Raw genomic sequence first — 27,917 nt, 5'->3', positions numbered from 1 at the left:
ATGGCGGAGAAGGAGGAGAAGGCCGCGGGTAAGGCCGGGCCGGGGCTCCCCGCCCGGGGGAGTGTGCGGACAGGCCGGGAGCCGGGGACCACCGAGTGAGGGAGTGGGGCCCGCCCGCCTCAGGGCTCGGGCGGCGGCTGCGCGGGCGGCCTTAGGCGGGGCTGGGGCCGGGGGGGCGCACGGACACGCACACACATATATACGTACTCGAGTGCGTACATACATATGTACGGACGTACGTACACGCACACATACGTACATATGTACATATATATGTGCACACGTGTGTGTGTGTGTACGTACGTGTGTACACTGCGGTCTTTGACATCCTCACAAGGGGAAGAGGAGGGGCAGGCACTGATTTCTTTACCCTGGTGGCCAGTGACAGGACCCGAGGGAATGGCCTGAAGTTGTGTTAGGGGAGGTTTAGGTTGGATATGAGGAAAAGGTTCTTCACCCAGAGAGTGGCTGGGCACTGGAACAGGCTCCCCCGGGGAAGTGGTCACAGCACCAGCCTGGCAGAGTTCAAGAAGCATTTGGACAGCGCTGTCAGGCACATGGTGTGACCCTGCACAAGGCCAGGAGTTGGACTTAATGATCCTTTTCGTCCCTTCCAACTCAGCTCCTTCTGTGATTTTAGATATGTACATGCTTATATGTATCTGTGCACATGTGCGTGGCTGTGTGTACGTATGTACCTGTATGTGACAGCACACACACATACACGTGCGTATTTACACGAACAAAAATACAGCCCCTGACTTCCCATCCCATTCAGGGTTGCCACAGCACAGCCTGCACCGCAGGGCAGGGGGGGGCTGCTCTGCAGCACTCCCGGCCAAGGGGTTCCCCCAGCTGCCTGTTGGTGCTGGCAGCCTTACGGTGTGGTGACACCACACGGGGTGTGCACAGGCTGGGTGGTGACAAAGCCAACCCCCTTGTCATGGCAAGGGGTGGCTGCCTGCCAGGGCAGCCTGAGACGGCTGAACCTGCTGCTGGCTGGTTATAGCGCCTCGCCGTCATTTCTGGATGCACTGAGCTCTTTCTGCCAGAAAAAAAAAAGTAATCTGTGCTGCTGATAGATAGCACCATGGCTTATTTTTAGAGGCCACTGTGTTCTACTTTAGGGAGTGTTTCCAGAAATTCTATTTTATAGGCTAAAGGTAATTTCTTCTTCAAGGATGTTCAAGCATCATTTCAAACATATTTTCTGTAAAAACATTGTAACTTAATTATAATTAACAATATTGTAACTTCTGAAATCTGTCCTTTTTATAACTAAACTTGTGTGTTGCAATAGTTTGCAAAGTCTGAACATTGTAATTGAAAAAATATAATCAATGGATTATTTTATGGTTTTTAGGAAACAATGTACGCCATAAGGTCCTTACCTGGCTGAACCAGTGGATCATAGAATGTGACATGCTGGATTTTAGTTTCTTATCTGTAGAATGGGGACAATAACTCGTGTCACAGGGCCAGTAGCTTCTGTCACTCACAGGAATCCCAGCCTGTTATTAGGCAAACCAGTTGCTTATTGCCCTATAAAGGTGCCTCATTACTGTAAACACAGCTGAGGAGAGCTAACAGTCAGTGTCTCATTAACAGAAACAATCCCTTAGGATTAAGTAATTTACACACTTCAGAGTTGCTATTAGCCTTCCTGCTGATAGCAGTTAGAGGGTTAATTAGGATTCCAGGATTCTGGATTCACGAATAGATTGTGATTTCCTCCAGCAAGTATTCCACATCTACAGAGCTGCAGGTTTAACTTTGTTATGCTTGTAGGTAATAGCATTAGTTGTATTGTCAAATAATTAGTCCTTAGGGTATTCTGCTTTGCAGAACTGCAATTCCACCAGCTTTCCTGGAAAGGTTTCCCTTAGGTCCTATTAGTTCCAAGTTCTGTCTTCTTCTAAGCTGAAATGCCTGCTTGAATGTTTTACAAATATACGTGTTGTACACAAGGAAAAACAGTGAAAGGCCAAATCCTGCTACTTCTTGTACATGTTACTCACATGAGTATTATCTTCTATCTTCTGTAAATGTTGTGAATAAAATCTTGTATGTGCATGAATGTAAATGGCCATACTGTATGTAGCTACACGTTCTATTTCTGAATTGATATCCCTACGTTTGTGCTTTCAACAACACAATGTTTTTTCTTCACATGCATCTAATTACGCTATAATATTTGTTTAATCTTTCACTTTTGTACATTTGTGCCTATCTTCCCTCCTATCATTCTGTTTCTTTCCCCTTTTCTGCTACTTAATTCAGTCTGTCTGTTCTTCTATTTGCTCTCAGATACTGTCTTTGTAATTTGACATAATGTGTCAGATTTTCTAAGTTTTAATACCTCTGATCTCAATACTGATGTTGCTAAAACCTGAAAGTAAAATGTCAGACTAGTAGTGCCTCAAGTAGAACTAGACTGAAGACAAATTATTCTCCATCTGGGATTTAAGAAATCACATGAAAGTATATAAAGGAGAAAATGCTCAGTGTTACTGTATCATTATGGTAATGCTATGTAGTTGATCAGTATTGGAGTTTTTCAAAGATCATGTTCTTTGTGCCAGATAGTGCACATTTAAAATGCAATTAATAAGTAATGAATTTTAATCCAGAGGGAAGTATATTGACTAGTCTGAGCTGCTACTTCACCCATTTACGACTGTATGGAACCAAATAACTGGTTGTGGATAACAGCTGTCCCCAGAAGGTTGCTTGATTCTGTTGTGAAGACCTATGGAGAGTGACTGTTCAGCAAGGATGGTTTTCTCTGGTAAATGATTAGTAGTTGTTCTGGGTAGCAATTTGAAATCAGGCCTCACAGAACCTCTTCGCACCACAGATGAAGACACCCCATCATGTGGATCACGGGAAAGAGTTTTCACTCCTATTTTGGTATGTAAATATAGTAACAGTGTGTTCAGTCATACATATATGTCTGCTCTTTGCCTGCCCCAGTTTGCTACCTGGCATGCTGATGAAATCAGAGATACTGGAGATAACATTTGGGGAGAACTAGTTATGCATTCAACTACTACCCTCTTTCAGAGAAGCAGAATTATGCCTGTATCATCTGCCCTGCTGAATCTTCTCATGCCTGGAAGGAGGATCTAAACCTTCCCTGTCCACATCACCTCACCTGGCTTTTCCTGCCTTTTGTATTGCTAGAGATACTGAAAATGTGCTATCGCTGCTCATCTTATTTTAATGTTTTGATTCAAAGCTGAGAGAGCCTTGTAGTTGCCGTGAGCACTGTAGGCAGTCATAACTATTAATTCTGCTTGGAGCACACTTAATTAACAGGAGAGGTCAAACCCGACACAGAAAAGCACTTAAGCTGTGCATGACTTTAGGGAATCCCGCTGAAAGGGATGATGCACATGATGTTGAAGCACGTGAGTTCTTTTAAGAACTTGTTATACTGAGAATTTTAAAATGTATTTTTGAGAGTTTCACAAATGAGCACCAGCATTTGAAAGGTACAAAAGCTTTGAATTAAACACAATAAACCTTCAGGCTAAAGTAGTCCCTCAGACAAATTATCTCTAATTTCAAAAGTGGCAGTGTTTAATTTATTGGGAAAAATATGAAATTAATATGAGCTGTTAAAAATAAGTAGCTTTCATAGGGCTCAAGCAAGCAGTATTTCATCTCTAGAAGAAAATCTGAATATATGAGATCACTTAGGAAATCACTGTGCAGTTTTATCACAGTGGAATTTATAGATGAACACTTCGAATATTTTTGTATCCTCTTGTTGACATTGATGTAAGAAAGTACATGAGGAGAAAAGTTTATAGTCTTTATTAGGCTGTAATGCAGTTTAACTTGCACCCTGACATCAATTTGATTTATGTTTTAATATTTGTACTTATTTGAGAGCAAAACAAAAAATAAATTATGTCCATCTCCCATGACAAACACAGGTTATAGATCTGATCCTTTTGGCTATGCTCCCACAGCAGAAATTGATCTCAAATGGATGTAGAATAGGTAATTGCAGATTGACAGGTTTCTTGTTTCCATGGTGCATAAAATGGCAGAAATTTTTCAGTTTGGCTCTACTTCTAGCAGATTTATTGCATAAAAAATTGAATGGTGTGCAAAGAAAGGCTTTAAACTTTTTTTCCTTTTCAACAATGCCAACCAGTGAGCTTGAGAACTCCCACAAATTATCTTTCCAACAATAGTTAACATGTTATTAAGAATTTCCATGTCTACACACTAATTACTCTGAGATCTGAGGGGTTGGGAGGTTTTTTCAGTTTAACAGTCCCTGTATTTTGTGTGAACAGATACTGCTTTGTTGCTATTGGCAATAAAATGTGTCAGGCAAAAGATTGTGGAAGGAAATTGGTCTTTTGGATAACAGAAATGTGACTGTCACAGCCAGTGTTTGGCCCCCAGCTGGGAGGTGGCCATGCAGACAGGGGTGTTGGTCACACCATTGCTCTGCCCTGAATAAATCTTGCCGTGGGGTCCAGCTGTGCTGCTGTTTTCTGCCTTGAGACAATGGCTGAGGTGGGGAAAGAAGCTTAAAATAGCTTCTACACATCCTGTGAGGTATCTCGAGGGAAGCAGCAGCTGCAGCAGTGATGTCCCAGCTCAGCCTGTGCAGAGGTGGGCCTTGTTCTCAGCCTGGCAGTAACGTGGGAAGTGAATGGGACAGTCAGTGACGGGAGACTTGGAGAGCTGCAGAGGTGGCCAGAGAAGCAGAGCTTGCAGATACCCAGTGGGAAGGTAAAAACTATTGGCACAGGGAGGGGCTGGAGGTCCCAAACCAACCTCACGACTACTTGCTGCCTGGTTGGTCTCAGCAATATTTTTATAAACACCCTTAAATGGTCAATGTCCACCTTCAAGAAAATACAGACTCCCAACTTTTTGGAAGTCTATTGTCTTTGCTGTTCAATGTTGCACAGGTATGGGTAGGATGTGACAGCCTCAAGAGTGTGAGATTGGAAGGGATTTTCTTGAGTCCAGCCTAGGGCTGTATAGAATCATAACCTTCAAAAGCTTTCCAAGCACCATCTTAATAATGGTAAGAATTATTGTGTCACTGGTATAAGCTCAAAGGAGGTTCTGCACTGTTAGTGCTGATGGTCAGGAAAATTAGAAATGAATTCTGAAGTTCGTTTTTGAACAGCTTGTATGGAACAACTTTTCCAAGTTTGCTAACTTTTTTCCTTTAGCTTAGTCTGCCTGAAATGATGAATGCCAGAAATGTTTTATTCCCCATTGATGTTAAATGTATATGTCAGTTGTCAGCTGAAATACTGTTCAAGTTCAGAATATTACTCTTAGGTAAACAAAAAGAAAATTGGAGGTTTGTGTTCATTCATGGTATGTAAAGAAAGTGATTTTGCTCTGTAAGCGATACTTTCAAGGCAGCGCCTTTAGAGCCAAGCAGCTGCAGCAGCAAACCCCTGTATTCCCTTGCTGTTTTTGTTTCACTCTGACAGTCTTCCTTTGCTTGGGCAAAGACAGAGTACTGCAGATAGAATTGCCACCGATCTAGAAACTATTTTTTAAAACCCATTAAGGGCACCAAATTGAAGGGTTTCTGATATATTACATAATAACAGGCTGTATTAAGTCATACTTAAACCTCTCATTCTGTCATTATGTTGCAGATTCCAAAGAAGAACATTTGCATACTGCTCTGTTCTAGCAGCAGTACTGTGGTACTGCAATTAAACTTCATAATGTCTTATGTTGAAAATAAATTCTCAAAGTGCTCATATCCAGTTGATTCTGGTGCCTGGTTCTGGACCACTTGAGCAATCAGTGTGCAGAGACAGTTCAGGAGGAATATTCAATTTATGAGACGTTTGCTGCTGCCACACATGCAGTCAAGTGTACACTGTCAGTGACAAGTGGCATGGTGTCCTGTTGGGACTGTCCCACATCCTTGGCAGAGTCAAGGGCTTTTATGGGTCCCACAGCAGTGTGTGCATTGCCACATTTTGGTGAAACTTGTTGTGGTGTATATATGGGTGTCAGAGTTGTCCTTTGCAGCTCTGCCATCTGCTTGCAGGACCAGCACTGTGGAGAGTGCAGGACAAATAGAGACAGATGACAGATACCTTCTGTGACTGCACAGCACAGCAGCCAGCCTGTGTTCTGCCAGTGTCACAGCCTATGTAAGCTGTTCTTTTCAGCTGCATCTGGAGATACAGCAGGACTCAGCATCACCAGGAGAGCTGTATATCCTTGCAGGGCAGGTTGCTGTTGGGGACAAAACAGGATATAAATATGGGCTAGACGTAGGTCTTTTATTATATCCCAGGTGTGTCTGAGATGAGGGATATAGAACAAATTGCAATGAGATTACTGTTTTTGCCAGCTCTGAGCTGCCACAAGAATGTTGGCTGGTGCAACCGGCAGAGTTGTGATTTCAGGGGTGTGCAAGACATTCCTAATGGAGATTTATGCTGAGTTTATCTCTGCCTTCTGAAAATGGACATGCAGCTGGTATTGACTTGAAAAAAGTATCTCTGTTGTTCTTTGCAAGCTAACTAACGTCGCTGACATTTCTTTCACTTCACTGAAGGAAGGATAACATCATGAAGTATGAGATAATCATTGCATATTACCTATGAATCACAGGTGTACAGAAAGCAATTCAGATCTATGCATAGATGGACTTCGTTGCTTGTTTTGGATGACTGGAGGCACATTTCCACATCATCTACTCCACGAAGATCTTTTGTATTAAAAGGAAAGGATTTCCCTCATCATTCTACAAGTTAGTGTGACAAAGCATGTTGTTTCACTGCCCTCAGTGCTGGCTGCATGCAATAGCAAGTGTTTGGCAACTTATCTGTGGACACCAGGTAGTGGGAGAACTTTGCTGTTAGGGCTGGACCTGTGCAAATGACTCCCAGCTTTGTGAAATCAGACTTAGCCACCAATTGAGTAGTTGCAAAATGATGCTTTGCTGGCTGGAATTGAGGTAGTAATTGAGAACAATTAGGTCCAGTTTGGATACATGATTCTTCTTAAGAGCCGTTATTGCTGCTTCCAAAGTAATAATCTGCAACAGTTGTGAGGCCTGTGAAACAAGCAGCATGGCTATGGCTGACTGCTTGAGAAGACAGGCAGGGCCAGGTTTTGAGAACTGCAGTGGAACATTTTATGCTATACCTCTATTGTTGCTTTAAAAATGTTACAGCTACTTTTGGCATAAAATGTTCGATAAAATGCTTATCAAATGAAAATGTGTGTTGCTGTAATCCAGGAGTCAATGGCTTTTTCTGCCCTGTAATACTTTTGTAACTTTCCCATCCCAGGGTCTTGAGGCCCATCTCATCAAACTTCCTTCTAAGAAGTGCAAAAATGCTAAATGGGATTGAAGAAAAAAATCTGTTTCAAAATTTCATCAAATACAGGGGTGAAAAAAGAAAGAACTGGCTTTTCTGCAAGGACTTTGCAACAACAAATGCAGAAAGTGTGGGCAAGCAGACTTGTGTGAAATCTGTGAGGAGAGAAACCCCCAGGACCAGGGTGGGTGCTGGTGTATTATGGAAGATGTTCAGGAGAACTGCCAAGTGTTTCTGCTGTAAGCAATGATGACTCCAGATTCATTGAAGCTCTAAGTGATTATCCCTACTTTTTATCTGAGGTTTGAGCATACACAGAGAAGCCACTGCATGCATTCCTTCTATTTCCCAGTGTTGTGTATTCTCCAGAGGGTAGAGACAATAAGATGCATGTTGTAGTTCACAGCATGACCCTGCACTATTTACCACGGAGATGAGGTGACAGTGGGTCAGGAATAAGGTATTTAAGAAGATCAGGTCAGAGCATTAGCTCTCACTGTTGAGTATTTCAGAGCTCAGAAGGATTTTGTGCATATGGTGATAAAAGTATTTAAGCTGTAGCTACAGGGAAGGTGGAAGACTGAGCTATGAAGCCACACAGCAAGGTGTTTGTCACTGGGCCCGAGCTGTGGTACCCCCAGCAAGGGACCATGGGGGATGACAGGAGGAGCTCAGGTCTGCAGCACCACGGAGCAGGAGCAGAGCAACAGTAAGTGGGAGCTGGAGAAGGGATAGGTATTTGCTTGCTCACTTCCTTGCTACTTAAAGGAGGTAATCACGACACTCTCTCTGCCCAGTGCCATCCTGGCTGGTCAAAAGAGAGAGCAGAAAACCTGCCTGTGCCCCGTGTGTGTGGGAATCCAACTTGCCTCGCATTTTCTGGTGGAAGGGTTTCTGCCCACTATCACTAGCAAGGTAGTGGATGATAACCTCCATTGGAACATTTTCCTTGTAGATGTAAAAGAAATGCTCTAGAATGGCTTAAAAATTACTCATTAGAAAATGTGTCAGAATGTCTTGCAATTTTAACTGCAAATGGTACAACTTTTCTGATTTTTTTTTTTTTTCCTGGACATGCTGGTAGGTCCAGAACACTTAATCAGCAGGAGAATCTGGAGCTGTAGCCAAGTTCTAGCCCCAGCCTACAAACTTCCAAAGACCTGGACTAACCCATCTCAGCTAGCTGCTGCTATGGGCCACTGCCTGGGCTTGTGGCAGCTCAGGAATCCCTGCCAGAGTCTGTGTCATTTTAATTGCTTTGACCTGGAACATGCTGCACGCTGAATCTCAGATGCATGGTCATACCATCAGCCAGCCACTGCACCTCCATTTCTCCTCTTTGGCATATATGGATCAAATCACAAATTCATTCTGTGAAGCACAGGTAGGAAGGACTCCTCCCATACATCCTACCAAACAAACAAAAACCAAATCAAACCAAACTAAACAAAAACAAAAACAACAAAAAAAACCCCTACAAACAAACAAACAACCCCCTCCCCCCAAAAAAGAGAAATCAAACCTCAGTGCTTCAGGTTTGAGAAGACTGAACTCCATCTTAGTATCTTAGTATCTTAGTATAGGTAGTATTCCTTGATAATTTTCCAGGACTACAGGCTTCTCTGCTGATGCTTATGAAGAACGATGGTTCAGTATCTATAGATATATACGCAGATTTAGCATATCTACACAGATTGCGTGCAGTAAAACATCAGAGCATATTTTGCTGAGCTTTTCCTGGGATATATGATGTGCATGGATCCTGTGGTTCATCACTCAGACTAGCTGCCTACAGGGGAATGATTTTTCAATTCTGCCTCAGTATGTCCCAGGACTGCGTAGATTGAGCTTGCCGTCACCAACAAGGGGCTCAGGAACTCTTTGAGCAGCAGGAAAAAATTATTTCCTTCCCTTTGCCTGTACAAGGCAGGCCAAAGATGCAGAAAATAGTGGTTTGTTGGTCCCCTCCGATATACAGACCATGTTGTTTTGGAGCAAGCATCTCTTGAGGAATTTGCAGAGGTGTCAGCGGTATCCCTCGTATTTTGCCCTTCTCCATTCTGTAGAAAGTCCAGGCAGTGGTTGTAGTACTACTGGGGCTTCATGCTGATATACGTTGCCATCTGCATCCTCTGGCTTCAAGAAACACAGAATTAAGAAATGCAGGCAGTGGACAGAGGAAGCTAAAAGAATCCTGGTCAGGATGTGGGAGTCAAGTTTAACAGAGCAGCTGTTCAAAGTGGTATGTCATAATGACTCAGGGCAGACAGGTATGAATTATCAAGGACTGAGCATGCAGAGTGATCTCTGCGGACTGCTCTGGACCCAGCCTGCCCAGAACAGGCCAGGGAAAATAATGGCATCTTGCAGGAGCAGCTAGAAGTGACATTATTAAAGTGAGCTTGATAACCAACAAGAATGTCTACCACGAGGGAAAGAAATATTTTTCCTGCTGATGAAGAATCGCGTCTGATTCAGAAGGGAGGGCAGTAGACAGGATTGCCCATGACTCCAGCACCTTTGGGGAGAGATCATGGGGACAAGAACTTTGTCAGTGGTGGATATTTCCTTTCAAATCAATGACATTTTAGTATGAACTGTTTTTAGAGGTGGTGTAGCTATGGGTTTAAACACCTTTGGAAATTCTAGGTGGTGAAAGACACTGACTATTTACAGCTTCTTTTCCTGCTTGATGCAGCATTCTTCATGTCCTGTTTCGTTCTATGTTACAGTGTCAAATAGTTTCAGAATCTTTTTAGCAACTAGAAGCTTGACTGGTTATCAAGACAGCAATAGTTTCTACACTTTGTTTCTCAGCAGTTGAATGAGTTGGTAATTTCCCATTAATTTTGTTAGTTTTGGTTCCCACACATATTGAAACATCTGAATCTGTGTTAGATTAGAATGCCATGGCATTTAAAATGCCATCTACTGAACAATCAAAACCCCGGATAATATTCAGGATATCTTATTTCATTAGGTAAAAAGTTACTGGCACCTTGTAACTTCAGTAGTTGCTGCCAACTGACTAGCACAAACTAGATATATTTTGCAAATTGATGTATTACTACATTTTTCAACTTCGAGGTTGAAATGCACAGTTGCTGAATAATTTTTTGGCAAGTCTTTAATGAGTTTGTCTACTTCCAAATGAATTAAACAAGATATTTCCATTATGCTCGAGCTGAACTCTTAATTTTTTATTTCTATCAGAATTCTATAAAATAATTTCATTTTTGTAGCCAAAACTGGAGTCAAAATAGTACTTTCTTTTTACATCACTATTTTGCCCATGTTGCAATTATCTTATGTAAGAAGACAAAAAGGAAAAATTGTGTTTAATATTTTTCTGTCAGAATATGAAGTAGCTTTTGCAGTTAACTTTTTCCACAGCCTTCATCAAACTGACAGCCAGTATTTTAATATCAGACATCAAATTACTTACCTGATTTTTCTAAAAGTCTATTTGCTGTTGGAGGGGTTTTTTTTATGGTTCACACTGGGTGCCATGGGGCTGTGCAAAGATCATCCTGATTGCTCCACTCTGAAGGCTCTGTTCTGTCTATCTATTTTTAAATGTAGTCCCTTTCTTATTTTTTCTGTTAGTTTTCCATAAGGCAATTACTGTGGTGGAAACAACCAGGTAACTTTTCAGCTCTAACTTGTACTGCCATTAGGAGGAGAGGTGTGGCAACAGCATGAGGTGATACTCTTGGTCCAAGGTTGCTCACATTCTCAGTGATCAGTGCAGGATTTTGGTTTTGTTGATTCACACTGGTGATGGGCTTTGCTTCTCATCTGGATACCACATGGTTTATGCTTTTACGAACATAAGCAATGGGGAGCAATGACCTGGCTAGTTCTCAACAATTCTGAAAAACGTAAAAGATTTTGCTGCTCTTGAGATTTAATTTTTACTCCTTTAGGAATGCTTGAAAGTGGCTTCTATGTAAGACAGTTAAGATTTTTTTGTTTGTTTGTTTTTTAATTCCACACAGACTAAAATTCAGATTGCCTGAGTATTATCTGGGATAACATAGGATGCTTTGTATGTAGGAGAGAAAGCATTATCTCTCTCCTGAGTCTGCAGGCCATAGCTTACATTCCCAAGCTAGAGTAGGTGTTACAGCCAGTGAAGACATCAGCTTGGTCAATTCTTGGAAACTGATGTATATGAAATTCCACAAAGCTATATATTTTATCTCTTCACATAATCTGAATGTCTAAACTCAGGTGACACATTTCCCATTGGTGCCATCAATACTTTGCATCCATTTGTTTTCTTTAGATTTCCATTCAGGAATAAGTTTACCCCTTCTTTGGAGGAATCAGGCTCCATAAACATCTTGCTTTTGTTCAAAATCTTCCTGATTTGTTTTTCTAAAATGAAAACTCTTCAATGATAACATATCTTAATTATTTAATTATGTATCACAAGACACAATGAAACAGCACTGATTATTTTGCAAACTTACTGCTTAATCCTATTGTTCCTTTCTTTTTGGGTACCTAATACATTATTATATACATGCTACTGCAGTTACAGAGTAGAGAAGACAATATTTCTCTTACCTCAGTACTTCTAGAGCATGGCATACAATTGCTGGTTCAGCATATTAGGCTGACTGTACATTTAGCTTCCTCAGAGAAGGAATTGAGAAGGTCACTAGGAAAAAACTTAATGCATGCCTTTTCCTCTACTGAGCATAAGGATCTTACCAGTAAGTCAGATTCATGTGGCCTCAGGATGGTTTTTTCCATGTTCCTGTTCCTCGGTAATTTCCTTAAAATAGCATTAGTTAAATGCTTTAAGATTTTCTTCTTTGGGGTGGGGCAAGATTTCTGAGTTATTTTTATGTCAGCCAAGCTCCCCACACTTCATATAAATGCAAACCATATGTTTGTGGCAGAATGCTGATATCATCAACAAGAATTCATGTTATGAGACCACACTGGCTTTCCCTTTTTATTCTGGAAACTCAATGCCTTGATAAAACTGATGAGCTTATTTGAGAATGTTTGACAGTTCACCTGTACAGGTGATGCTGAGTACTGTGACTTTTTTTGAATATCTTGACCTAGGTGATGGTCCAGTTAAAACTTGGTTAAAAGCCTGATTAGATCTCATAAAAGCTCATTGATAACCTCAGAGTTTGCATTGTGAAGTGTCTTACTGGTTTTTTTGTACATTTTTTCTCATTAGAACCACCTCCAGTTTTGGAGTTTTTTTTTTTTTTTTTGTTTTGTTTTGTTTTGTTATTGGTTTTGTGTTGTTGTTTTTGTTGGATTTTTGTTTTTTGTTGTCCCCCTCCCCCCCAAATTCTTATGCCCCTGTTTCCATTTGTGGTTTTGGGAAGGATTCTGGGAGAGAACATCAAAGGCAAATCTGTTTTGGTTTTTCATTCATCGCTTTCATCCTACATGCATACCAAGAGTGGTCATAGGAGCCTTATGGAAGTGTTGGAGTAGAGTGGAGAGGGTGGTTAAAAACAATAAGTTGGATCTGTGAGCAGAAATAGAATGCTGACAGAAGCTGAGTGCAGATTGCTGTGGATGTAAAGATGCACATTTTTTATGTGTCTGCCTGCACAGTCACATCCTCTCTCATTTCTATTACCTTCCTAAAAATGTTCATTTTTCACCATGGCAGTCTTTGTACCTCATTCCCAGTTCAGCTGGTAGGACCAAGGTTGCTGCCTGCTTTTTTTGGTTGAAGTAAGGGCTAGTAGAAAAGAGAAGGAATGGTGCTGGAATATAAAGCCACTGATAAGATTTTGTACTTCCATGGATAAGCCCTAGTTACTGGATGGGGAAATCTACAAAAGAGCTGTTGATAACAGCACTTTAAATAAAACTGGAATAACAACATGTAAATGACTCTGAAATTGTCACTTAATTGCAGTTACCTGTTTGTGTCCCTGTCCCTTCAGACTGGCAAGTTCCACAAGGCAGCTCCGCATGAGAAAGGGTTCCTGTCAGCAGAGATCTCACGGGTTTCCTCACACTTGCCTGTAGCCATAGCATAGTATCATGGAAAGTGGATGGAGTAATTAATAATTCATAAGATACTCACATGCATATAGGAGCTTAAATATAAAATTGACAATATTTATTAAAATACACCTAAAATAATGCTTATAAAGGATAATATTCAGGTATGTGAGCATTAACACTAAGTAATAAAATCAAGTCCACCAGCACTGCTACAAATCAACCTTTAATTTTACTCTTTTTAGCAGCATAAAAAGAGTTTAAAGGTATTTCAGGGTGTAAATAGGTTCATCAGGATGCACTGGGACTAAATATTTTCCTGTGAGCAACAAACAGATACTTCTCCCCAGCATTTTAGGTAGTTGTTTAATGCTGAACTACCTCTTATGATAACTCATTTTTATTCTTTAGTGGAAAAGAGGTTGGCTTTCTGAACCATCAGAGCAACTGGCCCAAAGGAAGGAAATCAAGCAAGCTCATTCATTAAGTGAATAGTAGAATCTAGCAAATTGTATCAACTAGAAATCCCTTTTTAAAGTTCTCATTACTCAAGAGTCTGGCAGAGCCACATCTAGCTAATGATTTCTGTTCCCTATAAAGGCTGAAATGTGGTCTTTGAAGAAGAAATGTCACAATTAAAGCAGGTGTTCTGCTTAAGGGCTGGCTTCAAATGGGCCTCAGAGTGTTGGTGAGCAGTCTGGGCAAGAGAAACAACTCATTCTGCAAGAACCATCAGAATTGACTTGGGAGTCCCAGCTCTCTGTCAGTCTTTCTTAATTGGCTGTGTCAAGAGCTTTTATCTAGGCCACACTAAACAAAATGGGAAAACAGCAAAGGATAGTATGGGAAAGAAAACTTGATAGTGAATACATTTTCAATTAATGTGTCTGAGAAATAGATTTTAAGACTTTTTTTCTTGTTCCTGCATATGTGGTGGGAGAATAAAGTAGGATGGGACAGCATTGACAAGTATCTCAAGCATTTTAACAGCATAAAATTGGAAATAATACATCATACCTTCCGGATTTCTTTGAGGGAATAAATAAATGTTGCTATTGGAATCCTTTTTGGCATGGTATGTTTCAAGGTTTATTTACTTAAATTATTGCAAGAAGTGAGATAATTCTATCCTTGACATTGTATATTGTTTTTATAGTTTGTAGAATAAGTGAGTGAAATCTTATTCTGTCAGAGTGTAGGTATTTCTGTCCTGAAAAACTTCCAGGACACAGGGCAACATGAAACTTTCATTAATCTACCTGTAGTGGACAGTATCCTTGTACATAACGATTTCAGTATATTAGAGCATCACATCCACTGAGTTAACTGTGTGTCTGATCTCTTCATGCCCTTCTTGAAGGAGTAATTTCAAAACTTTACCCATTTCTTATCCTAGAGTGGGAATCCATGTTCTTTTCCCTCAGAAAGAGAGGTTTAGAGTGAATTGTAGAATTCTTCAGATAAACAGCTTTGCCATCCTGAACTATGTTGAACATCTTTGGCTTTCATTCCTGCAAGTAAAACAACAAATTTAGCCAATAACTTATTAGGTGTTTACTCATCTCACAGAGTGTCTTTGGGAGGACAACAGTATATTATGTTTTCTTACAGGGATATGGCTCTTAGTCACTCAGTTCCTCTCAGTTCTTGGAAGAGATATAGATTATCTGGTACCTAGGTTAAAGCAAGTTCATCTCATTTCAGGACCTTTCTTTATCAGCTCTCTTCAAAAGGTAAGGTTTATGCTTACTGTCTTCATGGAAAACAGCTTGGAAAGGCTGGATGCCTACAGAGTTACAGTACTTAAAATCTCTCCCTGTCTTCTCTTGGCTAGTTTTTATTGCTACAGAAGTCTCATACATCATGCCAAGACTATGCAGCTATAAATATTCTTTCAACATTTCTCTATTGCAAGTCGTAGTGTACAATTGAAGTGCCTGATGTCAAGAACTAAACTCCAAGTCTACGTGGGAGACATGTAGATCGAAGACTCTTTGAAATAACCAGAAAAAAACCCACAAACATCAAATATAGTACTTTGAGAGTCTTTAGGGACTTTTTTACAAGGAATCAGGTCCACTTAGATTGAACTATTTTTTTTAAAAGTAATTAAATGTGGATTTTACTGGTGCATAGACAGAGAAAAGATAGGCTTTATTGTCAGGCTCTGAAAAGAATACAATTTGTCCTGTGCCTGGGGACTGCACAGGGCTCCTCTTCCTCAATGAGCTCCAGTCTCCATTCCATCACACACACACACCTGCCCATGCTTCCATCAGGAAAATAAAGTCCGGGAGAGGAATAAAGGATATGTTCCTACCTATCTTCTCGTTGTTTATCCTCTGGGGACTTCATTGCCAAACACAGATGGAAGGCAGCAGGCAGCTGTAGCTTTATGAGGGGATGCACCTCTCTTTTACTTGCAGAAGAGGTTCCTTATATCTGGGTCAATCCACCGCTGTACTGAAGTGTTTGTAGCCTGTGATGGGCTGGCCTTGGCCAGCTGCCAGGCATCCACATAGCCTCACTCTGCCCTCCTCAACTGGATAGGGGGAGAAACCACAATAAAAAAGCTCATGGGTCAAGATAAAGAGAGGGATATCACAAAGCCAATGTATTGTTCAGCTACGTTCAGTTCTGATACCCTTTGTCAGCAAAATGACATTTCTGTTGTGAGAGCGAGAAAGCAAATGAAAAAATGATTGCACACTGCACAGGCCCAGAGGTTCCCAAATTATTGGGATTGTAGACAACTAGTATGAACTTGTTATGCCTGTAGAAAACAGATCTGGTGGCTTAATGTTGGCCTGAGCTGCTCAACAGCACTTAACACCGTGTCAACTAAAGAGGAAATATATTGTCTACTACAAGAAAGCTTTGTTTTACTTATTATATTGAAAATACAGAAGACAAGTATGAAAATGAGGTAAGTGTCCCTCATACCGATCTCAATTTGGATGTCAGTCAGATTTTCCCTGTGGAATCTCTGTGGAGGCTTGGGGGCTAGCTTAAAAAATGCTGCTTCCTGTTTGCAAAACAGAGTTTGGGGCTGTATTTAGCCACGGGGACCAAGAATTCAACTCCATGTCACTTTGCTTCCTATATTCTGTCATTTGGAGACAAACTTATAAATGGCCTACCAGTTCACTATTTTTTTTACCCTGGTTTTCTTGCCAGGGAGTTTTCCTTTTGAGATAGACCCTTTCCCTTCCTTATATTTTTTTTCTTCAGAATTTATTTCCTGGTTCTTAGCTTGCCCCAAGAATGCAATTTCTGGCTTTTGTGAGATATACCTGTGGTAACTTCTGGTTCTTCTTTGCCCATTCTTTGAGATTGAGATATAAAAACCAAATGCAGCAAATTACTTCTTCTCCTTTGCTGAGATTGTCTTACTTTCCAAACTCTTACTGTGAATTATTTACCATGAACCATATTCACTGTGCACAGATCTTATACATCTTATCCCTGGTTCTCAGCTTTTCATACATTATGACTAACTGAGTGGACATGAGAGCACTTAAAATTCCCTGGACATAGGAACCTGGATGAAATGACTCAGCCCCATCTCAGGGCAAGCGTGAGCCAATGTTTGCTTTGCTCCTTCCATTGGCACAGTGGCATCCAGGAAGGGCTCAGGCTTATGGTCCAGAGCGAGCTGTGGCACACTCTGGGCAGGGTACACACCTGGGCAGCTGTGTGCTCATGCAGCTGAGGCATACCATCGTCATCAGACTTGATGTAGCTGCAGAGCCACAGCAAGGCAATATTACTGCCATAAATGACAGATTCTGCATTTAGAGTGGGAGTTTTTCAAAATTTTTTGCTTTTTCAAAGTACCTTTCCTGTCTGCCTTTTATCAGTTTTGGTGCTTCTGCTTTTTTAAGTCTCAAATTGGAAACATATTAGTTGTAACAGCTCAGTGAATCATTCTTTTTCTTATGTTTCTTTTTGCAGATGGCCTAGTAGCTGAAATTGCGAAAAAGATTGCAGAAGCTTTTGAAGTGTTTGACCGTGAATCCAATAAAACTGTGGATGTCAGGTTTGTAAATATATTCACAAAATTATTGCAGAATCTCAATAGAGATAAACAGCTCCCTAAACTGGCATCTGTTTTACCAGAAAATGTCATAGAAACAGTTCTTTTGGCCCTGTTTGGACAAGTATGTTTGTAGTTGGTTGACCTTGGATGGATGCTTGAAAATCCCAAGATGCTTTTATTTCTGATATTTTAAAAGTTTGACTATTTGACAGTGCTACTTAAACTTAATTTTAAACATAAACATTCATACATATATGACTTAAGTTATAAAATGTGTACAACACATGTTTATGTTTCAGGGAGCAGGTTCAGAACTTATAAACTGTTGTCATGAAAGTTTACCGGAATAGTTTTTCATATTTGCAATTACTATTTTCAAAATAATATCCTTTTAATTATAAATCAGTTATTGAGAGGAAACACTGGAGTGTGTGAGAATGGAGTGTGAGAACTGGTGAAATTGTTGTCATTAGACATTCCTCATGAAGACAAATTGAAAAAAATACTTACGTGTTCTGAACAGCTTTTCTACATTACAGGGAGGAAAGGGAGGTAAAAAAAAATCATGTGATTGTTGTAGCAATGCATGCTTACTAATGCCTCTAAATTTAAGATATGGCAGGTATTTCATCGAAGTAATGGATTTTCAGCTATACCTGATGGGGAGGATGTCAGGATATGTCTCCATATTCAGTATAGTTGCTGTTCCCTTGTAGGGCTCTGTAGGGGAGAGTGATTTCTTAAATCTCTTGTTCTGTGCCCAGGGAGGTGCCTGATGCCCAGGGCTGGGGCTGTCCTGGTGCCCTGCTCCTGGCTGGGCAGTAGGATGGGCCCTGGCTGCCTGGCCCAGGGCAGAGCCCCCACCACTACCACCCCCCAGCCCTCAGTGCATCGTGCCATAATCACTGCCTGTTCGTTTGTCATTTACATCAGCAGTCTTGGCTAAAAAGCTGCAGAATTTTCTCTACTTCTCATTCCATTATATATGGATATACAGCTTGGGAGCATGTTACAACAATGAAATTATACAAGTAGACTCTTTTAAAAATGTATTCCTTCAGACAGGGGACATCCAAATGTCTATTTAACATAGCAAATTCACAATTTCACATAATTTTTTTGTAGTACAGATACAGACAATGGACAAAAACTTATTGTCTAATTATTCCTAGGTTCATATTGCAGGGCTGTATCACAAACGGAATTATTAATGGCTGATTATCTTGTATCAGAAGGTGGCAGCACAGCACAATTCTTAACCACAATTGTAGCTGTATCAGTATTATTGCCTGAAATATCAGATACCTGTGAAGAATGGAAAATGATACTGGTTTGTCAGGCCAACATGGGTATTCCATGACTCCTAGTACAAATTAGTAAGAAACTAAGCATGAGGAAGGTGGTATTTTTTCATGCATGTTTCATGCCCCTCAGTCAAGGACTTTTGTGATATTGCAAATCTTGTTATTGAAAACGTTACATGTAAGGTGAAAACCATGACCCAAAATTTTCATTACATCTGTGTTACAAAACTTTCATGATTGTAAACTTGATTTTAACCATTGTTTTTGTATTCTAGAAACTACACAGCAGAGACTGCAGCTGCTGAACTAAGTGAGAGGAAGGGGCTGGGAGCAAAATAGTTTCCTATCAGGCCCTTTAAACACCATGTTTTTACCAAATGGGACCTGACTTTTTTTACCAGAAGCACTTCAAGCAACATCCTTGTGCTGTCATGCATGCACACTGCCAGATACAGCATCCAGCAGTACCAGATTTTGCAGACTCTTCTAGGGTCTGACTTACTCAGTCACATCACAGTTCTGCTGGGTGTGAGTGAAGTGAGGCAGGAAGGTCGTGGCAGCATTCCCATCCCTGGCAGTCTGTGAGAGCAGAAATAGTGTGGGACAACAAGGAGGCAGCATTTGTGTTGGATGTTGCTCTGGTGGAGGCAGGGAATAGTTACAAGTAGCTGGAAAATATGAGGGAGTGCAGGAGTGAGAACATCAAATGCAATATTATACATACTAGAAGTAGAAGGCATGGACAAGGATTATGTCTAAATGACTGACCTCTCTGATGCCATTGGCCATTCACACCCACAGAGGCAGGGTCATTTGAGTAGATGGTTTCATTTTGGAACACGTAGATGTGTGGGGTTGGGCTTTGCTCTGTAACTAGTTTTGTGCAGCCAGCCTTTTTCTCTCTTTTGTCTACTGTAGTGCTTCTCACTTCTCAATCAGAATGGGAACTCCTTGGCACCTGTCTGAGAAGGTCATAGACTTATACATATAATTTTGCGTGTGCTTGGTGTGCTGCATTCAGGGTCTTACTGTTATAAGAAGATTTTACAAAGACCATTCCTCCTTGTATCTACCATTTTTATTAGGCTGATTTTTGCACAAAATAAAAAGAAGGAACCACAGAGGTCTGGATCATGGGAACCACCAGCACTGTGAATACATATTCAAATGTGCTTAAATTTCTGTTGAAATTTAATGAAGCGTTGTTGAATTGAATTGTAAGTCACAAGTTACATTAATGCTTCTGTTATTTTGTTCTTAATCATAACATAAGTCTCATTAAAACTTACTTACAGCCTTACAATACTTTTGCTTCTAGTCTGTGACATTTTTCATCTTAGACTACTTTCAGGCTTTGCCAGTTTGGTCAGAATTTTATTTAGAGCCTCAGAACAGCTGCAGTAAATGCAAGCTATGAATATATTTGCAGCATAAACAGAGTGGTGATAAGCCACTTCGTTGCTCTGTTTGACTCTTTGAGAGCACAGCAGGGACATAGCAGGGTTGCCTTCTTCCTGACCTTTTGTAATTGTTCTTTAATGAAGTTGGAATCTGTATCTTTAAAGCATGCAAAGGAAGCATGTATTTTATTTACCTTGCAACTCAGTAGATTTCCAAGTGACTTGTTAACTACATAAATACAGACTTTACTGAAAATAAACATAACAATTAGAGAACAGCAATGTAAAAGTAACTTGCACACAGTACAGTGCAACACAATAGTGAAGAATTTTGTGGGGAAACTGCAAGAACAATTTCAAGGAGCTTCATAATATTTAATGTCTGAAAAAGTAGACATTGCTTACTGAGACATCATCTTAAAATTCCACATAGATTGTGTGCTTTTATGTTCACACTCCAATGTACAAGCTCTGAATTGGCATCTGTATTCTCCACAGACAGTCTTGTATTGCAGACTTATTAACAAAGATATGTTTTCTTTTTCTTTCTTTCTTTCTTTCTTTCTTTCTTTCTTTCTTTCTTTCTTGCTTTCTTGCTTTCTTGCTTTCTCTCTTTCTTGCTTTCTTTCTTTCTCTTCTTTGCTTTCTTTGCTTTTCTTTCAGGGAGATTGGTTGCATTGTCAGGTCACTGGGTTGCTTCCCAAATGAGGCAGAAGTACAGGAACTGCTTGCACAGGTAAATGTTTAGATCTGTTGTATTTTTTTCAGTATTCAACTCGCACAAGTTTGGCCCTTCTGCCTTGCTGAATGAGAAACCTAAACTCTTTTCCAAGATGTTGGAAATGTCATGGAAGTATTTCCAGGAGACGGACAATCTTGCAGGTTACCCTGAAGCATACCTTTTGGCTGATGAGGTAACAACACTGATGGATTAAAATGAGGAGTCTTTGACTCTATTTTACCCAAAGAGACACTGTGACACTGTGCCAAGGTGGAGGGACATTTATAGAAAATGGAGGAAAAATTGGTTTTGGCTGATGAAAAAGAATGCTCTGAACCTCAGATATCCAAACTCTAACCATCTTGCTCTTCTGGGCATGCCATGGAGACACATTGCAGGGTTAGGTAGTAAAAATTAGTTCTTGAGCAGGTGTTAAAATTATACATCACATTCCAAAAATACCCAGAGGGAATGCCTGCCATTTTTTGAACTAGGTCCTGTTATTGTTGTCTTATAGCCATTCCTTTCAACATTCTTTCCTTCATGAGGTCTTTCTCTGTCTTCAGATTTCTGAGTTATAGGTGAGAATCTTTTCTTACTTGATTGCCTAAGGTTGTAAATCAGGCTTCAGGACATAAAACATCACGAGACTTAGCGATCCTCTCATTCTCCCAATGATAGGCAGTGGTAAGGTAAGGAAATTAATCACATTTTTCCACAGTTTTTTTCCTACACTAAATTTTGTCTCCTTACATCATGCTTGTAATAGAAAAGTGGTGTGCTGGTGCCTTGGCATGGTGTGGTTAATAAATGGGACAAAGAAGTGGGAAAAAAACTTCACATTCTTTTTTCAAACAGGCATGCTACTCTAAGGAGTGGACAGTGCTGGGGCTGAGAGGTAGGGTAAGGTTTTTTTGCTTTTTCATGTGTAGGTCAGGATACTGGGAATTGATGTCTCCTGCTGTTTTCTTCCTGCTCCCACAAAAATTTGGATAGTTGCAGTAGTAATCTCTCCTCACTAGGCTTGTCTGGTCTCTTGTAGATCAGAATTTAGTGTGAGAAGTCTTGCACTAAGTCTTGTGAAAGTGATGCAGCTGCTTTAGATGAGGAAGTGCAAAGAAACATCAGAGGAGAAAGCTCTTTTAACACAATACTGCAATCTCTCTACTCTGGTTCTGTACTCTGAGAACCAGATTGTCCCAGCTCCCACTGACAAACAAGACAAAATGGAAATTATGGTCCTTAATACAGATAATATTTTTAGTGTTCCACAGTGGCTTTTTTTACAGCAAATGAACAGTGCAACTCCTCACTGAAGATACAGATTTGCGAAAAGGGGATGCTTTGACAATCCCGTTCAAGTCCAGGCTAACCAGGAGAATTTAAGGCCTGCCTCTTCCTCTGGAAGAGATTAAGAGATTGGCCTTCCCCTCATCCCAATTTTCAATATTACTGAAAATGTGAGATAAGTAATACATAGAAAGTACAATGCAATTGTAGCTATGAGGCAGAATATTCTTGAGATACAACAGTGTAATATGTATGAATATGCTGATTGTAAGACTATTAAAGTACAAATACTGCAAGAAGAAAGAATACATTCAAGAATAATGATTGACCTAAAAGAACACTGAACTAGAAAATAAATAGCGAAGAATGTTTCATGGTGCCTGTAAATGAAACTTTGGCATAGGTTTAGTACCAGAAGAACACTGCTTGTGGAACCCTTCATATATTATGATAATCACAGACATATCTTAATTTATGTAAGATGCCGCTATAATTGTCTGTGGTAATACCATTTTATCTTAATCTAGATAAGGTAAAAATGGTGTCTGTTAGCTAATTTAGAACCAAGGCATTTCCCCAGTACTGTTGCCCATTGTAAACTATGATTAATTTCTGTTTCTCACTCCTTTTGTCTCTGTCATCTCATCTTCCTATTAGCCTTATTGCTAATCTAGCACATGCTGCCACCACGGTATTCATGTCTTCAAAATCAGCATTTATTTAATTATGTCTATAAATTATCATATGTTTCTTATATAGCCTTATAATCAATTCTGTACTTAATATAATATATCTAGGCCTACTTACAAAGATAAGATTAAATGTTAAATCTAGAGATGATGAAAAATAATCTAAGGGTTACTACAATGCTTGGAGTTCAGTACATTGCTGCCTGGTAACTCTGGAAGATGTTTTTGTTTCTTTGTGTTTCAAGTACCCCAATGTTATGGCTGGGAGAACAGAGATACAAAACATAATAGGTGCTATAATACAGTTGTTATGGGAGCTGTAGATGTACCAAAGGAAAGAAATAGAGGAAAACTCATGGAGTTTGAACAAGCAAACAAGCTTGGAGTTTGAACAAGCATTGTTACTGTGGAAAGAGGAGGAAATACAGAAAAACTTCAATGAGAAATGAGGTGTAGAACAGGAGTGAGCACAAGGAAGAGTAAGAAGTGTTAGAAATAGGATTAATTTTAGCTGCTCAGGATGTTTCTGGATCTATAGAGACTCTGAAATGGAGGTTGCTGATCACCTCCAAGGGCTAGGTTTTGCCAGGTATTTTATTATATCTTTTCAATCAATCAAGCAGCAAAACAAGTGATTCTGTAATGGTAGAAGGTTCAGTTTGGTTTAGAATGAAGCACATAACATCATCATTTCCTTGCTAAAGATCCTTTCTGCTAGGCTCAACAAATAGAAGGGAAAATGTGTTTTTTCAAGCCACTTTCCATTCTAAAGCAGCAAGACGTGATGGTTGTCTTCTCTTAGCACCCAACCCCCTTCCAGAACTGGAAAAGAGCATGCAGCAGCAGTTGAAGCTTTCCATTCAAGCAACTGGATGTATCAGGAACTGCCCCAGCTCTGACCCAACTTCCCAGAGGAAGAATCCTTACTAAGTTTTTTCTGGCTCAGTTAGAAGATTTCAAATCAGTGCCTGTTTGAGTTTTCTTTCAATCTGGGCTGTCTCTCAAGGGGCCTAGCAAGATGTTGCTGCTGCCATGTGAGACCTCAAGACATGCATCCAGTTTCAATACAGACAGGAGCAGGCTAGCTCAATTAAGAAGACTCCTTTTGGGAGCAAAACTTAAAATTTTCAGGGAAGGGATACACCCCAGTGACAGACAGCATTTTTTATCATGTTGTTTATCTCCCATGGAAGTATAGGAATGCAGTGAGAATGCTGCTAGAAGTCCTCAGTGTTTTGGGACAAATTTATTAATTTATTTAGGAGGCAAAGGGAAGCCTTTTTTGGGTAGCCTTTTATGACTGCCTTGTGGCTGTTTTGGTCTGCTCTAACTCAGTCTGCCTGCCTCTCTAGTCTTTCCCCTGACAACTCTCTTTCACTACAAAACATGAAAGCAACAAATTCCATCATTAAGGTGCACTTGACTGGAGCTATATCCAAGCTAGCCAATTAAATATGCCCACAGACATCCTTGGGTGTTGAAGCCAGCTGGCACAGAGCAGCTCATGCCCACCCTGGTAAATGTTTTATGCTGCACCAAGCATTCTGCTGGGGGAAAGTCCTTAAGGTCCAAGCCAGGATCTGCTGGAGGAAGTGTTGGGTGGCACAGTTCAAAATCATGCCAAGGGAACATGCTCATGGTTTGCTGTAATGGGTGTTCACATTACACTACTTGGGAAAGCTCCAGATCCTGATAGGCTTTACTAGTATGACTTCAGCCTGGGTGTTTAAACCTCTGCTGAGTTATTGTGGCAGATAAGATCAGTTCCTCGGTGTCCAGTTCCTTTGCATGAATGGTTTTGAAGCACAAGAGGGCAATGTTGAGTTGCTGCAAGTGTCTGTAATATCAGACCTGTATTTTCCTGGGATATTACCTCTTCCTTGAATCTCTTTCTATTTGGTCACAAGCCTTTCACTCAGATGTTACGGTGCCATGTGATATTAAAGACCTGATATAAACATTCAAAGTCTAATGCTGTAAATTTAATGCAGGGACCACCCCAATTTCCTGGTTTTTTTTTTTTGATTAGTTTGCTAATGAGTCATATACCCTGCTACACTTAAGTTTTTTTTTTTTTTTCAGATAGAAGTACAAGAACCGGGTGGATTCGTTCATCTGGAAAATTTTCTTCCAGTGATGACAAAAGTTCTACTTGACAGAAGGTAATGGAAAGTGAATTTTATTTGTCTGTAGTTTATTCCAGATTGACAGAGTTGATTCTGAATAAACATATCTATCTACAGAAATTTTATGTAATTGGAAGATCTTCTTTGTCATTTAAACTCATTTTGCATTAGCTATATAGATTTTGCTTAAAATTAATTCATCTACATTAAATTATGTTGTACTGATAATATAAATAATACCAGCTTATAATCATAATTGTGATAATACGTAGCTTTTGTATTTTAAATTGGAATCAGAATTACTATTCAACATGCTTTGTATATCTCTGAAATATTTTGTATGCAAATTAAGGTCATAACTATTGCTTTCTCTGAACATATGAGTTACAGTTACTGAGAAGCACAGAGTGTTACAGTGTATTTTAAATAAGTTGTGTAAACAAGCTTCATATTTATGTCTCAAAATGACTGCCAGGTACAGCTGAACATATACAATTAGCATCCTAAAAGACTGATGATCTAAAAGTGGTCACAAAGGTACATGGAAGTATTTGACATACACAGGGACTTGTGCTATTTTGACATTTTGCACTAAAGCAAGATTACTTACAAGGAGTTTATATTTCATTTTAAAGATGTCAGTCAAGGCTTTTGAGAAACTCAGTCTTGTCCAATCCTGAGAAGTTATTTTGCACACAGAGGGCCTTTGGTAGGAGGATGTTCTACATATGAAGTAGCTGTGGCTCCACACTGATGTTCACCCTTTCACAAAATGATGCCTTGCTGCTCTGGGCTCTCCTCCTCCTCCTCCTCCACACTCCCTTCATGCATAGACACACACACACACACATACAAATACCCCTCCCTGCAACCTTTCCCCAGGCTAGTGCAGGCTTGTGAGGACCCACTCATCTTTTGGGGAAGTGTGTCCATAGTTCACTTAAGCAAGGGCACATGAGATTTGGATCACAAAATCCAAGGCTTCTTCTTAGCACATTTGATTTTTAGATAGTAAAAGACTGAGGCGGGTCTGGACAAAGCAGTCAAGCAGTTAGAACTTCCCTGGATTCAGCTCTTTCTCTTCAGTATTCTGGGAGTTTGGTGAAAGTCTGCTGGGATATCTCCCAGCAGCAGCAATGGAAGCTCTCCATTGCTGCACTGAGCTTTCTTTCCAGCTCTGAAATCGAGCATGCATATGCATGCACACACGTGCCCAGTTCTCCCCTCTCTCTGAAATTGTTAGTGACAGACCTTTTCTTTTATAGCTACCAGCCTCCTTTGCTCATCATCAGCTCATTAAACTGCCCAAGTCCCACTAGGTGATCTGTTGCCTAGCTACCAGCCTACCTGGACAAAACTTTGTTTTCTTGGCCTGTCCATTTCTATTCAGTGCATTGGCTGTGTAGAATGATTCATCTGTTGCTGATTCCTATGAACCCACCAAGCCAGCCCAGACACGCAGAAGACATTCATTTGGCTCCTCAGCACAAGGGAAATTAAACAGTAGTACAACAAAAGACATTAGAGTTAAATATATGGACAGTTCCAAAAGGGCAAACAAAAGTTTGATAGACAAAACTTAGTAATAGTAAATTCTCATAGAAAAGAAACTTTCCTTTTCCTTTAGTACTTGTATTTAGTTTTTTCAGAACACTGGCAAACAGTAACTTAACTTTTCTGATTCCATGGTTTCAGATTCCGGCCTATTCCAGAAGATGTTATTCTACATGCATTTGAGGTCTGTAATGAAATATTCAAGTACCTAATTGCTGAGAAGAAGTTGCTGCTTTTTGATACAATAAGCTTAAAACCACAAGTTTTATTATTTTTCTTTAAAGGCTTTGGATGAGAATAAATGTGGATATATTACCAAAGAGGACCTGGTCAAACATTTGACTGAAGAAGGTAACACGACTTCTGTATTATCAGTATTTAAGTAAAAAGCATTACATATATATATGGCACCTTTAGGTCCTTACTCTGCAGGCCAAAAACTGCAGGAGTAGATGCATTGTCTCAATGCTGTGATGAGTGGCTGCAGACTAGGATATTTCACTGGTCAATGGTGCAGGGAAAAGAGCATTTATCTGCCTGCTCGCAGACATTATAAAATAGAGATTTTTATTCTTATCCTTATTCATAATTCAATAATGTCTGGAGATTTTGTGATTCTGTGCACACCTCTGTGCTCAGTAAGTATGTGACTCTTTTGCTGTAAAATTGCAGCTTAGATTTCCGGATGTTTCAGTGGTTTCAGTGCTCATTCATTCTTCCATTATCTTGATCTTAATTCTAGAGCATGTCAACAAAGAGATTCAGAGATGAGATTTAAGTTGTACGTTCTGTAATCCTCAATATTTCTTGAAAAGCCTGCTTTTCTTGTGTGGCTGACTCATGCCCACCTGCCTCATGTTCAAAAGGGTGTGCAGGCTTTGTGCCAGGACCTACCCTCAGATGGTAACCTGGGTCTCTGAGGGATGAAGTTGGCCATCAACAGCTTTGAAGAGAAAATGCAGAAGTCTTTCACGATGTCAATACAAGTGCAATGATAGTCAGATGAGAGATAATAATTCTAATGTACACAGGAACAAAAACTCTGACAAAAATGGTTGTTTCAAAATCCATGGCGGAGAGGAACAGGCTGTTTTGGTGTCTGAATTAAAAGATCAGATAGATCCAGATCCTCTGTCTCCTTTTAGACTGGCTGACTTGGTGTGCAGGACTTATATTGGCAAAAGGGAAGGAATAAGATCCTTGATTTTGTTCCTTCTCTCCTCTGTGTGAGAATCAAAAGGAGATCCGTTCAAGGGAAAAGCAGTGGAATTTGCCAGTCCTTAAAAGGATATTTCCCAAGACAAAGTGTTATTCTCTGCTGTCTTTCAGGTGAGCCCTTTACTCAGGAGGAAATGGAGGACATGCTTGCTGTTGCTCTAGATCCAGAAACAAATACTCTTCACTACAGAGACTACCGTATAAAGCTGGTAGTGGATGAAACTAAGACCTTCCCCTTTAATATCTGA

General features: G+C 40.1%; 1 protein-coding gene across 1 annotated transcript; it reads left to right on the top strand.

Annotated features, from left to right (window-relative positions):
• EFCAB2 (EF-hand calcium binding domain 2) lies at positions 1-27,917 on the top strand. Its single transcript, XM_062489021.1, has 7 exons — positions 1-28; positions 17,283-17,367; positions 20,735-20,807; positions 24,854-24,933; positions 26,593-26,635; positions 26,736-26,802; positions 27,781-27,917. Exons 1-7 carry the CDS (start codon positions 1-3, stop codon positions 27,915-27,917), a joined length of 513 nt encoding a protein of 170 aa, XP_062345005.1.

Source organism: Cinclus cinclus, chromosome 3 (assembly GCF_963662255.1).
Source record: "Cinclus cinclus chromosome 3, bCinCin1.1, whole genome shotgun sequence".
NCBI lineage: Eukaryota > Metazoa > Chordata > Aves > Passeriformes > Cinclidae > Cinclus > Cinclus cinclus.
Note: the sequence above shows the minus strand (reverse complement) of the source record. Positions and strands in the feature narration are given on the sequence as shown.